This window comes from Urocitellus parryii, chromosome 7 (genome assembly GCF_045843805.1).
Source record: "Urocitellus parryii isolate mUroPar1 chromosome 7, mUroPar1.hap1, whole genome shotgun sequence".
Taxonomy (NCBI): domain Eukaryota; kingdom Metazoa; phylum Chordata; class Mammalia; order Rodentia; family Sciuridae; genus Urocitellus; species Urocitellus parryii.
Window position 1 is genome coordinate 19,543,723 of NC_135537.1, and position 14,880 is coordinate 19,558,602.

Here is a 14,880-nt window from a genome sequence, read left to right on the forward strand (position 1 = left end):
GTTACCGAAACAGAACAAAAAAAAAATTGTCTTAAAATATACTTTAGATCCCTGCTCATGGGACGGAGCATTACTTACCACTGACAGGTTTGTAGAGGATCCTATAGCCTTTTACAGGGGCAGATGGAGGATCCCACGTGATGCGCAGCCGGTTATACCATTCCTCTGAGACCCTTAAGTTCTGGGGACCAGAGGAGGGCACTGAGCAGGGAAGAAAGGGAGAAACACAGATTCAGTGTAGTTCCCTTCTTGAGGACCTCCACTGTTGTCAACAAAAGCTAAGATAACGTCACACAGGGTTAAAGACACAGGGCGAATTGCACCAAAACACACAGTGGGAAGCCTTTGAATCTGTGGTTGCTTTAAAAATTAAATATATGGAAAATTCCTCTTGTGAAGAAAGGATTCTGTCTGGAATTCAGAAATCCATTCAATATCATGCTGGTTCCCTTTTCCTCAGTTAATGTGAAGTAACATCAAGTTGGATAGTGTTATTAAAATTTACTATCTACATCACCCTCTGCTCCACGTGATCAGGGTGATACTGAGGATGCTGCTCACACAAAACGAATAATGATGATTCTTGGAGGCAAGAGTCTAAGGATTTCCTTATTTTCAGCTTCATATTGTCTATATATTTTTAAAATTCTGTATTATTGTTTTATCAATTTTTATAAAAATATTAAAGTCAAATGGAGGAGCTCTGCTAACTGTGATGCGTCTTGACAGTATCACTATTTCATTGTTGATAGAACATAGTTGTTGTACTAATTACTCTTCAAATATGTAGACCATTTACTCACACTTTGAAATAATTTTACTATCGAGAGATTGCTGCATAGAATGACACTTTTGTAATGAGATTCAAGTCATGTTTTCTACAGTAATTGTCTGTTTTAGTCTTTACTAGTGTGAGGTAAATATTGATTGATTTTTCTTCATTGTTTAAGTATGTGGGTTCCAACATTTACTTAGCAGCAAAATAAAAAAAATATACAGTAAAAATCCCATTGTATAGGTCAAATCCAGATCCACTGTCGAGCCTCTTGACACATAAAATATATCCTGTGTAGAGGATGGATATCCACTATCCACAGAGTGAGGAGACTGTATCCAGTGCAGACAATGCAGTCACTCATCCAGTGGAGGAGACCGAATCCAGATACTGGCACTGGCAAAAGTGGAGGGCCAAGCTGGAAACTCCATTACTGCTCTGTTCTTCCCATGGCCATCTCTCCTTCTGCATGACCCCACGGGAAATAAATATGGAAGGAAGATCACAATACTCTAGGCGATCTTTAGAAAAATATGCCAGCTTGGATGGAGTCTGGGTGGAGGTACAATAGCTCAGACACAGGGATGACAGATGCCAATGCCATTGGAGGAGGAGCTAATAGCTATTTGCTCAGCGGAGGACTCTGGGCAGCAGAATTTTAATGACTTGCAGAGACTCAGATGAAAAAAAAATCCACATTCAGCTGCCCTGGGCATAGAATTCAGTCTCTGACACTCTTCTGCACATGATCTCACGTAACTACTTAGTATTTATGATGGACTCAAGATGGTCATAGATTTTTTTGATCATCTTTCCATTGAAACGTGGAAGCCACAACTCTCTGTTTAGTTCTGGCAGGAATCTGTGACTACCTTGACCAATACACTGCAGCACAAGTAACACTCATTCAGAGCCCTGAACTAGCCCAGCAGTCTCCTTCCTGCCTCTTGGATATCTTGTTTTCATAGACCCCAGTCGCTATGAGGATATATGGCTACTTTGTTGAAAGAACCACATGGAGAGGCTCTGACACTAGTAGAGAAAGGAGAGAGAGAACTGAGTCTAGCTGTCCCCACTAAGATGCTAGATTAGTAAATTGTCATGAACCCTCTAGACCAAAGCAGCCACCAAGTGAATACCACTGGGTGATGTTAATTGATACCATGTGGAGCTGCCTAATTTCCTAATCCACACAATAATAAAATGGTCACTGTTTGAAACCATCATGCCCTACATTAGTCTGTATGCAAAATTAGATATCCATTACAGTGATGAAGACCCCTGAGACTTTGGAGTACTTTAACCAATTGTTTTCACACCCATTCCTCATTTGATTTTTATGGCCAAGTCATCTTAAATAAACATTTCATGATGTCTCCTCTGTGCCACACTCTGCTGTGGGAGCTTCAGAGGTGAAGGGCACAGAGGCACTCCAAGGCTCTCGTGACGCCTGCCCTGCAGAGATGGGAGATGGGCAGTGAAGAAATCCATGAGCAAAAAAGGGAACACAAGGCAGTAAATCGTGCCATCACATGATCAAAAACAAAAGGCAAACAAAAAACAGGACAATGTCACAGAGTGGAAACTAGTTTGCATGAGATGTTCAAAAAAGGCTGGGGCAGGTTTGATATTGAACTAAGACCACAGTGAAAAGAAAAATCAAACATGCCAATATCTGGAAAGGATGCTCCACAGGAGGGGACTGACTAGCTATAGCCTAAGGAGGAACAGTCATAGAGTCCTATGCCCAGCAGAAAGCAGGCTAGAGCTAGGACTAGTTAGGAGGTGAGATCAAAGAGATCAGCAGGGTCCAGGTCAGACAGTTGTGCAGAGCCATTGGGAGGATGGTGGATTTATCCTGATTCTAGTGGGGAATGAGAGTATTTTGATGAATCCACAGGCCTGTGATGAATCAGATGCTGGAGGACAGAGATTATTTGCTTTTCAAGTCTTAGTTTTCACAGAAAAGAAAACTTAAGCCCAGAGCTGTTGAGCAACTTGCCCAATGCCAGACAGCTTGCATGTGAAGACAAGATTCAAACACAGATTTTCTGTTTCCAAATCACTTTTGCTCTTTTCATGTCACTATGCTGCATCTTTCAGGATACATTACTGGGAAAAAGACATTTCCAGTTTATGAGTCAGTTCATATTCAAAAGGAGAAAGCGTCACTTACAGGTTCTTCCAGGGGCAGAGACGCTGACACCTTCTCCATCAGTGTAGATAGGAGTCACTGTGACTTTGTACTCAGTATCTGGAAGGAGAGGCTTCAGAAGGAGATTGTTCTGGCTCCCAGGCACCATAACCTGAACAGAAAAGTAGGGACCATCGTCCTAGTAAGACCCCTTCTTCCCACTGACCTACTAATGGAGACATTTAGAAATCATCAGAGACTGTAGACACTCAGAGACCATCAGAGCAGAGGACATGCTCAGAGAGCATCAGAGTAGGGGACATGCTCAGGGCATGGTGAGAAAAGAAAGGGCATGCATACAAGAGCATTGCTCTGAAATTCCCCTCTGCAGTAACCCTTAGTCTACACCCACTGATACAGAAGGCTCAGGTTTGAAGCTCTTAAACTTTAAGGAGTATTCTTCTCTCAACATCTTCTCAGCACTTGTGAAGTCCTCACAAGACAGAATAATGGTCTGTTTGCCTAGCAGGTGTTTATGGATTAGGAGTGTTCATTTTATAACTCATACTGCTGCTTATCAGTTGGGTTCAACTTAAGTATCCTCTTGCAAAATCAGCCTCCCCTGCTTTCCTCCCTCAGAGATAACCTGAACCCAGCATTTTTATTCTTTCAATTAGAAAGAATGGATGCTAGCCAAGAGCAACAGAGCCATGCACGGGAGCCAAGTTTTCCAAGTTGAAACATATTTACCAGCAACACTAAAAAGTGCTGCAATTTTTTTTTTATTTCCAAAAGGAGATGTCTTCCTCAATCTGCAATCATGATCCTTCTGTCTCTAAGAAGATGCCCAAAACAGAAACGCAGCACCAGGGTTAACTGCTCGAGCATGAGTGCCACACACCATAGTATGCAGCAGTGCAAACCTCACATCCCTAAGAGCATAGTGTGGACCAGAAAAGCCCTGTATGCTCAATGCTGAAAGCACAAAACTTGCAGCCTGTGCTCCAGGAGTTAGATGCTGGCACATCTCTGGACCATTTAAGGAACAAAATCAGGCCTGGAAAAAACACTAGGATGTAAGAACTAACCCAAATGGGTTGAAAGGAGTCACAAGACCCGAACAACTAGAGACTTTTCCATTCAAGGGCTGGGTGAAATGCCAGCAGGCAAGGGCGGTGCTGTCTACTCCTGGATGAAGGAAGAAACCTATAAATCATGAAATAAGCCTTAGGAAGCCTCCAGTTGAACCCAGAAGCAGCTGTTGCTAAGATATTGCAAAGCTCTAAAAAGCAATGTTTTTTAATATGAAAAAGGAAGTCTGAATTAGATGATTTTATATTAGATTAATAAGATTCTGTTCCTCATAGGAAGGAGCACTGAAAGGTACAGAGTTGCATTGATGTGTGTACACAGGGTCCTGGGAAGGAGCAATGAAAAAGAGGGGCTCTGCTTTATTCTCAAGTCAGACGACCTGGCATTAAAGACTTTTAAGGAAGGACTGTGACAGGGGGTGCCCTGACTTATATTACTCAGACAGTGTAGCTTCCTTTGGGGTATTTCTCTTAAATATAACTCTTTCAGAAAAAAGAGCCAGGGTTTTCATTCCAAGCTGTCTTTCTAGTAAACCACCCATGTGGATGTTCCTTAAATAAGGTCATCTTTCATATTGAAAAGCACATGACCCTCCAACCAATCAAGTTCAGCCTGTGGTATATTGAAAAGTGGTGTGGTTATTTTGAAGAATTCATTGTGCTTGCCAGGAAGTTGTTGCTGTGAAATTAGAACAATAGCTCTCACTTATCTAGCAAGTATATGTGCTGGGTGCTATTCAAGAATTTGAATACAGTTATTCACTTAATCTTTATCACCACCTTGTCATTTCACACATTTGCATATGGTGAAACTGAGGCCCACCCAGCTCAGTAAAGGAACATAAACGTGAGAATAGAGTCCACACCTTCCTTTAACATTGGCCTCCTACTTCACACAAATGTATTGCTTTAAACTTTTTAACGCTCATGATAATTATTTGGAAAAGTGAAATGGAAATTTCTGGAGTATGCAAAGTTCTTCCTGCTTGGCCTCTGCTTGTTTAGGTAAAGCAGAGTAAAACAAACAAACAAACAAGTGTGAGTGTGTGTGTGTGTGTGTGTGTGTGTGTTTCCTCAAGTGTTATTGTGCTCTGTGTGATTGTAAGACCAATGTTCTTTGGCATAGGTCCACATCCGATGGTCCTACCTTAGCTTCATAATCTAAACGTAGATGCACCCCACTTTCTATTTCTAATAATAACACTAATCCATTTGTATAGCACTAACACTTGAGGAAACAATCTATAACAATCTAACTTTCATATAAATTAAGAAAGTGCTTGTAAGCTGTGTGCACAAATATATAGGCAAAAGCAGACGGTGGTTGTATTTATAAAACTAATCTATAAAGGATGCTCATGGTTAAATAGAATGAAAATTTTGCCAATAAACTTCATGTTTTTAATTTTTGCAGAAATGCAACTTTATCTGGCTCCATTATGACCCAAATTTCTTCAGAGCAGACCGGGCAACAAGCAGCAAATTGTTGCCTGGAGTAGAAAAAGGATCCTCTGTATCTCACTGGAGTCTCATTTTATAACAGTCCCATCTGTTTTTAGACAGTGGTTCTCAAACTCTCTGTGATTAAAGACTAAGAGTTAATGGTTGAATTTTGATTTAACCCCAATCCACTGTAGACCAATATCTGCATAAAATACAATAATACCAGTTTGCTAGAAAAGTGATCATCATCTTGTTCTTGGATGGTTGCAGCAATGTCAAATGGCTATCCACATTTTTAAAAGCTTCATGTTCAATCTGAACTTATCATGTAGGAGACCAAGGCCCATTTTGAGTAGTCCTACTCTAGAAAATTCCTTACAACTGAAAATTCAGGCCATGGTTAATGCTTTTTTTCTGGGGCGGGTACTGGGGATTGAACTCAGGGGCACTCAACCACTGAGCCAAACCCCCAGCCCTATTTTGCATTTTTAGTTAGAGACAGGGTCTCACTGAGTTGCTAAGTGCCTTGCTTTGTGCTGAGTCTGGTGTTGAACATGCAATCCTTCTGTCTCAGCCTCCAGAGCCACTGGGATTATAGGTGTGCCATGGTTAATGCTTTTGAAACCCAGGCTCTAGAAAGTCTGGTTTTTAATAAATAAATAAGAGATCTCCCTGCTCTAACACAATGGAGACAATGTCGTTGCCACTTTTTCTAATTTCAAAAAAGAGTTGAAAGTTAATCTTTATGAAATATTGGCAGGCAGTTTTATTTCTAAGTGTTTATTTTTTTTTTCTTGAAAGTGTCTGGTAGATTTGATTATACCTAGAATCTACATAAAAAATTCACATACCTTAACTTTATAAATTTAATTACCCTGTTCTCTTTGGTTTGCAATGCTGTATACCTGTACTATTCTCCAACGCTCTCTTATTCTTTCCTTATATAAATACAATCAGTGTTTACAGTTAAGGAAAATTTGGAAACATGTTAGGAGTCATACCTCTTCTCTGGACACATTTCCTTTTGCTTTTATAATATGTTTTTATCATCTGTCTTTCTCTGTATGCATCCTTATTTTAAGATATCATTTGGTCTGTGTGATTGTAAGACCAATGTTCTCTGGCATAGGTCCACATCCGATGGTCCTACCTTAGCTTCATAATCTAAACTTAGATGCACCCACTTTCTATTTCTAATAATAACACTAATCCATTTGTATAGCACTAACACTTGAGGAAACAATTCTCAATCTATCCTCAGGTGAGTCCCTATATAAACTAAGAAAGTGCTTATAAGCTGTGTGCACAAATCTAGTTTAATTAAAATGCACCAAAAGAGTTTGATATTTAATGAATACTACAGTACCTTTTTTAATACAGCAAAAGCAAAATACAAAAACAAATACTTCTGCATAGTAAATAATCACCACCAAATATATCAATATTTTTCATTTTTATTAAAGGTTTGTTTAACTGGGGCAGACTAAGACTTTGATTTTTTTCCCCCTTCATGCAGGTGTCCAAGTGTTTCAAAAATAAACAGTGCTAAAGGAAAGAAACTAGCAAAGGGAAAATTATCTAGATACAACCCAAAGTAAATATTATTATTATTTCACCTTGGCTTGTGTAGCTCACAAGTGCATGTGTGAGATTAAATTGTTACTGTTTACTAATTAACAGGAATAACTCACCAAGAAGCTAAAGTGTTTCTTGGAAAGAGTAAGAAAAATTCACAAAAAAACAAAAATGAAAAACCCATAGTCTGGAAAGTTTCTATGGATCTCACTTTTAGAAACTGAGCCATGAAAGGAAGAAAATGTTAGGAAAAATAAAACACTGCAAATTATTATATTAATTGCCATACTTAAGTACATTTTTAAAAAATTTGCCAGTCATGAATCATTTGAAATGTATGGTAAGAGTGGATTTTGTTTGAGATCATTAACTTTCCATAAGTATCCCCAGACCAATTCATGGATCTTCTGGCTGTTCACAGGGATAGGGTTCTTGTTGAGGCCTTCATTGGGCCCTATAAGCTTTCCTCTTTTCATTATAAATACAGTCCTCTCCTGAAAGAAATTTGAACTCAAGTAATAGTTTATGTATACACATAAATAAAAATGATTTTCCACCCAAGACTTTTTAAGGAAGGAAGGGAAAGAAAGAATAATGCTATTCTTGAGCAGTGATGAATTTTAAAAATTTCTTTCTTAGAGTGTCAAAACTAATGCAGACCAAAATTTCAATTAATGAGGCTCGATAAATCATATTGCATGATGAAAGAGACAAATTTCTTCTGGCTAAACACTGGAGTTATCTGGTTCCTAGACCCACATCTACAAAACAATTTCAAATTAAATATGGTATAAATTAAGAGAACATGTAGAGGCCATGATTAAGAGGGTGACAGGTTTGCCATATAGAAAAAAGAAATAAAGATAGATCAACTTAAAGAAAACACAACATATAAAAATCTAAATCCCTGAGGAGAGACACCCATGATTAAGATATATAAGAAATTACTATAAATCTTCTTGAAATGAATTGATATCAGTAAAATTTTTAAAAAAACATAACTATTTGTTAATGGATGGCATTTTGTTAGAAACATTTCAACTACATTAAAAAAAAAAAACCTTCCATGTGTGTTTTGCTTGAAAAGCTTTTTATCTGATTGCCAAGTGCAAAAAAATGTTAAATACCGATCTGAAACTTTATCCACCTATATCTACAGATATAAGTATGTGATAGACCTTTTATGACCCAATTTTGGTATTCCAAGTCATCAAAGCAGCAGAAGCAATGTTAGAAACAAGATTTAGAGGTTTTATAGCTTGAAGCACATGTGTGGAAAAAAATTGGAGATAGAAAGCTAATCAAGAAATCAGCAGTGAAGTTTGAGTTTATCAAGAACATTAGCTTCTGGAGATGGAAGAGTCACCAAGCAATGAGCAGTAAAGCTTTCATTAGTCTCTGGAGACTGTTTCATTAGTTCTGTTAGGAAAGTCTGTGGAGTTTCTATTTAGCTGTATTTATACAGACCGTTCCTACCACTTCTTCCGCAGGGTCCCCTTGTGCGGTCAGGTAGGTCACCCTAAACTGCTCCACATTGCTGTCAGAAATGTCCCATGTTACCCGCAGACTAGAAGTGGTTTCATCATCTACAACCAGGTTTCTGATTCCTGTCTGGAAAGCTGAAATAAACACAATCGAGGATTAAAGAACTTCCAACCCCTTCATATTCCAAGATGAGCCATGGAGATTACTTGTGGAGTGGCAAGGAGCATCATTGAAGATAGATCTATGATGCAGAGCCACATGAAGCAAGAACAGCTGCACTCTAGTGGCTAATGGGAAGTCAAGGTAGCTACAGGTTTAGGAGAGCATGGGTTTAAGAGATGTTTATAAGATGAGGTCATGGACTTCTCTAGATTATCAGCCTTGCATACACACTATTCAGGACACCCTGGGAAAATATCCTGGACTGAAAAATCAACCCATGAACCTAAAGGGGAACATGGACATAAGCAGGTCACACTACCGATTTGTTGAAGAAGTGGTCCTGCTGCACCAGATCTCATCACCCTTCGTGGGCCATCAGCATCCAACATGCATCCCACCTACTAGTCCCCCATTTTGGTTTTGACACTTGTCATTCAAGAACATCCAGAGTGCCTTTACCCATTCAGCCCACAGATTTTATCTTTTCTCTCTGACACTTGTCCAAACTCCTTCACCTGTCTCCTCATCTCTGGAGGTGCCTGCTCCTTCATTTGTTCAATTTTTTTTTTTTCCCTTTCTCCCTTCTGCCCGGACTGCCCTGCTCATCTCCACCACATCTTCCTCTTCATGCATTTATTCACTCGTTCTGAAAACATTCATCACATTCCTCCAGTGTGTTTGACTTCGTTAGGTCTTTTGAGATATACAGGACATAACCTTGACAAGAGTAGGAAGAACGTCGCAGAAGAGATAAAAGATGGACATTTACCTGGCAGGATACCAGGCAGTGGGAATGGGAGGGAACTCCTCATTTCAAGGCAAAGAGTTCCGAAATGACAGGAGGAAATGGAGAAAGAGTGGGAAATACAGTTGAGGACAGGAAGGGAAGCAGGAACTATCAGGAAAGATCTTAGATGTTACAATAAAAAGACCTTAGGGCACAAAGGAAGGCTCAGTAAAGATTAGTTGAAAAGGAAATGAATGAATGAATGGGTAACTGTAAATCACTGAAGTGAGTGCATATGTTACTTAGTTACCTTTGGTAGCTAGTTGGGAAGTGTGTTGCAGTGGAGGGGAGAGGAAACAGCTGATGGACTAGCCAAATCTTATTGACCCACAAAAATGCACAAAAACCATGACATAATAATTCTCAACAGAGCAGTAGGAGATATCTCTGGGATAAAAAGGGGGGCAAAGACCCCCAGTGATGTTACTATGTTAACATGCTCTGGAAGGTGAATGGGAATCTAAGACAGAGATGAAAAAGGCAGAGAGATTTAACAGGGAGGCTGGAGTAATAGAAGGCTGGAGTACCATGGTAAAGAAGATTTTGAGAATTTGAGTGGCAGGAAATGTGAACCGGTTTGGTAGACATGGAAGAGGGCAGCATCTCTTCCCTAATTATAATGTTAAATAAAATATGACTTCTGTATCGGAAAAATGGGCTCCTGTGTGTTCTTACCTGAAGTTACAGGGCTGGTAGGTACTATGGTTGTGGCTGGTTCTGTCCAAAAACTATCAACTAAAAAAAAAAATTCATTATTTTAAAATTTTATAATGACAATACCTCTATACATTTGCATAAATCACTTAATAACTTTTAAAGAAAATGTCACCTCCATTATCTTACTTTCTTCCTACCACAAACTTGACTACGGTTGGAAGACAAGAAAAGTGAGTCACAAGTAAGGCAGGCATATCTGTTCCATGAATAAGGAAACCAAAGCCCAAAGAGGCTGGTTTCACATCACAGATACCAGACTTCATATAAACATCTGAATTACATCCATAAAATTATGAAACCTCCCAATTATTTTGAAATAGCGGCATAACCGTAATAATTAAAGGAAATTAAACAGAGTTGCTAGACCAAGTTGTGAAAGGGCTGCCAAGCAAGACCACCAAGGAGGGCAATGTGCTCTGGCAAGAAGTGCATGGTCTCTTTCCAGTACCCTCCCTGGGTGTACATGGAATGGAGCAGCAGAGGTGCTTTGCATTCACGCGCTGATGAACACATCTATTCTCCAGGTGCTGGAATACTGGCTGCCAAGTCTCAATAGCTCTAGGAATTGCCCTGCCAAGGAACAGTGCAACTCCAATAATTGGTGATGTGGGGATGTAAAGGCCCAGCTCCTTTGCCACAATTTGGGGCAATTCAGAAGGGTGATTCTAGCCCTAGAGCTTTTAACAGAATGAGCTGAAGGCTCAGTTTCAGCTTCTCCCTATTCTCTATCTCACAGTTTTCAGTTCCTTACATAAGTGTCTCCTAACTGCACTCTTCAATAAACCTCCTGGATGCAATTTTCTGTCTCAAAATCTGATTCCAGGAAACCCGATGTAAGACAGTTTAATACGCAGTTAATAGCTCACATTTTTTAAAAAAAAATGAAGGAATAAATCAATCAATGAGTAAATTTTTTTTGTACAAAACTCTTGGAACCATGATCAACTTGGAAAATTCCAGAAACTCTTGGACCTGTTAGCCATAGGTTTATTTATTTGCCAATTTATTCATTCAAAAATTATTCCGTCCTTTCTTCCACCCACTCATCCATTTGTGCATCCATCAATCCAATGAATATTTATCATCCAGTGAAAACAAACCAACAATTGTGCTAAGTGTGGAGAATACAATAATGAATAAGACAGATATGATCACTTCCTCGAAGTGGTAAGAATTTAGAACGTTAAGATTTTTCACATGTCCGTTTCATGGAAGGTAGAGATACATGGCGAACTCTGAAGGACAGAGAATAATTGAAGACTCCACAGCCAGGGACAAGGCAGACAGAGAGGGAGCCTGGTGTGGTGAAGGGAGTGTCCATGTGGATGGTGGGTGCTGCTGAAGTTGCACTTGCCCCAGAACAAGACTTACGTGTGGTCCCTACAGCGGTCACCACCTCACTCTCACTTCCATCGTCAAGTACGGCCAACAGCGAGACTTCATATTCAGTGCCAGGTTCCAGACCCTCAATAACATATGAATCCTGCTCTTCCTTTAGGTCAACCTAAAAAGTATATAGTGCTTAGTAATCAGGTTTAGTTGAATTTAAAAGGGGAGAAAAGGCTCTTAAAAAAAAAAAAAAAAGGAAAAAAATGTCATTCTGAGTGCAATCAAGGAATAATGAAGCATAATGAACGCCAAGGCTGCTGAAATCAATTTTAATTATCAACATTATTAATATTCTAAAGGTGGTACTTTGAAGTTTTTATTACACGTTCTGTAGGAAAGTAAAAGAATCTAGAAATATATTAGATACATGACTGAAGCCCAGGAGACAATGCATTTTAGTCTTAGAAAAATAACATGGTTGGACCTTTGTGACACTCCATGGCTTGCACAATATTAATGACCTCTGGGATTCTCAATCTTTTTTTAAAATGAAGACCAACTCCTGTGCAGCACAGAACATGCTCCGGATCCGTTTTCATCTCTTTCGGACGACTTACCTCTTCGGTCTTCCCACCGTAGACTGGAATCCACATCAACTTGTGTTGCCCTTCCTCGGCAGAGAGTGGGTGCCAGGTCACTCGAAAGCCGTCTGTCTTCACCTCGTCGATTTCCAAGTATTGCTGGGCTGGAACTTCCTCTGGAAGCACAGGAAGATTTTGTTAGGGAAATGAAAGGGCGAGAAAGCCAAAACCCAAACAGCTCCCAGGGGCTGTGGGAAGAAAAGACTCCATAAGGAATCTTTTGCTTTTGGAAAACCATAGGAGGAAAGGCAGTGCCCATCAGTCTAGTGTGGCATTACATTTCAACTTCCAGCATCTACCAACAGCATAAATTAGGAAAACCATGGAAATAGCAGACTTTCAAATTTTGTCCCAGTAATTCCAGAACTCTTAGACTATTTACTTGCCTCTTTTAAGTATGAAAAAAATAAAAATGCTATATTCATAATTTTATAAAGATATTATCTTCCCAGTATTTTGAGTAAATAAGCAAAATGGTACCCCAGAGACTGGAGAAATGTTTCCTTTTAGGTTTTTTTTTTTTTTTTTTTTTGCTTTAGTAATTAATTATTCACTGGTCCTACATTCTGGGGAAGAATCTTCATCTTTCTAATGTTCTCACATGGATGTCATCAGGAGAGAAATGTTATTTATCAGACTTTCCAAGATTTTGTGAAATTATTGTATCTTTGTGTAAACATTTCTCAATCAGTACTCTCATTTCTTTCTAAATTACCTGTCATCTCTTCAATGCAGAACTAAATTTGTGTCTGAGGCCAATTGACAAATTCAGAAGGCAAACAACACAATTTTTGCACCAAGAGGCAAATGTTTTATGATTTCTTGGGCAATGACAGAGTAAATATAGAATAGAAAAATCATGTATGCATACATTCTATTTAAGTTTAGTATTTAAGACATTCTTTTTTGTGTTAATATTTTTTTTAGGCTCCATGAAAATAGAAATAGCTATAATGATGCGTTAGGTTAAGTAATAAGAAATTGTCACTTTTTTGTTGGCCAAAAATGATTGGATATCAGTATTTGGAAATGCAACTTAATGAACACACGTGGATGGAAAAGGGAAGCAAAATGTTTACATCAAGGAATAAAAGAAGGTGTGAGGTTAGAATAAGAAGAATGCACAGGCTTTTTAAAACTTAGACCTTTTAAAGGTAGACAAACTTCTCTCTTTTCTTCACTCTGGTACAAAACAATTAGTACATATGCTAGCTATGTAATGGTTTGTTAATAATATTTTAAAAGTGAAAATGCAATATCTTTAAAATCACAACTGAAGAAGCTGTTTTAGGTTTTGGTTTCTATATGATTACTTTTGCAAAACTTCCAAAACCTAACGAGGCTTACCTGTGGTGAAAACTCCAACCAGAGGCAAAGACTGCCCTTCTTCATAGATGGAGAAAATGGCAATGGAATACTCGGTGAGGGGAGTCAAACCTTTCAGAGGGAACGTAGTGATCGGATCGACCTCAACCTGCAAGAGAGAATCATCACAGTAGCTGTATCCGACGTTCTCTAAACACAGCAATCATTTTATTATGGTCTGTAGTTCACTTGGCAGACAGCAGGGCTATAAAATACTTCAAAAAGCCTCCTGAATTATAAGACCAGTCAGTTTATATATACACTATTCTAATTTTACACCCTTCAATAGATTTCCTGCTGGGTTAATTCTCAGGACAACTTTAAAATCAATATTGTTTCCATTCCTGAAGGACATTAAGTGTGCACAACCTCAGAGGCTGATATAAATACATTTAATGTTTCCAGACAGATCTACTAGAAGCAGCTGCCTTTTGGTCTTACTTCCTGGGCTCTGCTGGTTCCAGGGCAGAGTGATGCACAGACACAGGTACCCAACCATGCAGAGGAAGGGTATTAATACTAAAGAAAACAGCCAAAACTAGTAAACATTTGAAATATCCCTTTATCTTTCACAGAAAGACTTATTTGGGAAAATATATATGAACCTTTTTGGGGTACATAAGGGATGAAATCCTGAGGATAAGAACAAAGAATGTAAGAAGAGGGAAGGGTTAGAACACAACCAAGAATTGACCTTGAGGAAAGAACACAAAGAGGAGAGGAGAGGAGGATCTATCAGGCAGAGTCCTACTCAAAGTCACCCTTGAGGAGAGAGAAAGAGGAGCAGACCCATCTTCATCATTGAAAGGCTAGGTGTTGGGCTGCCAAGGGGCACAGGACAGGAACATGCTGGGAACCTACATGTGGTGTAAAGCCCGGGCCTTCACATGCCTTCTCAATTAATCCTCACAAAAATTTGCAATAACTTAAAATAAGGTACCTTAGCTCTGACAACAGTCTAGACCATTGAAACAATAGTCTAGACCACTGAAACAATGGCCATATTTATCTGAGAGTAGACTGCCAAATTAGGTTCCACTTAGAATGGTTTCAGGGGGACATTGTTGATCGACATCAATAAGTTCTCTAGTTTCAATGTTGTCAATGACTAATCTTAATGCCACCCAACGTTAAAAGGAAAACCACTCATCCTTTGAGTTTGTTCATGGCAATCAAAACAACCTTTATCCACTGGAACCTTCAGTGGCTACCCATTGCCTCCAAAACCAAAGCCAAGCACCCTGGGTTTGGGTTTGGATGTCCTTGCATGATCTGGAGCACAAGTCCTCTCTGCTATAGTCCTAATGAACCACTGGTCATGAAGCTCCAGCCACCATGGTTTCAGGGATAGACTCAACGTTTCCACCTCAGGGCCT

The 14,880-nt window shown here is 39.2% G+C and overlaps 1 protein-coding gene across 3 annotated transcripts in view; it reads right to left on the reverse strand.

The window, feature by feature from the left end:
- The window catches only part of Col14a1 (collagen type XIV alpha 1 chain), a 198,976-nt gene that overhangs the window by 103,879 nt on the left and 80,217 nt on the right, over positions 1–14,880 (reverse strand). For 2 of the 3 annotated variants that reach the window (XM_026393868.2, XM_026393870.2), the window contains exons 15-21: positions 13,487–13,613; positions 12,116–12,255; positions 11,541–11,673; positions 10,128–10,187; positions 8,486–8,637; positions 2,952–3,081; positions 79–201 (exon numbers count right to left, since the gene is read on the reverse strand). In XM_026393868.2, the coding sequence (XP_026249653.2) occupies positions 79–201; positions 2,952–3,081; positions 8,486–8,637; positions 10,128–10,187; positions 11,541–11,673; positions 12,116–12,255; positions 13,487–13,613 (865 nt within the window). The remainder of the gene's footprint in view (positions 1–78; positions 202–2,951; positions 3,082–8,485; positions 8,638–10,127; positions 10,188–11,540; positions 11,674–12,115; positions 12,256–13,486; positions 13,614–14,880) is intronic. The other variant, XM_026393869.2, reaches the window with a different exon arrangement.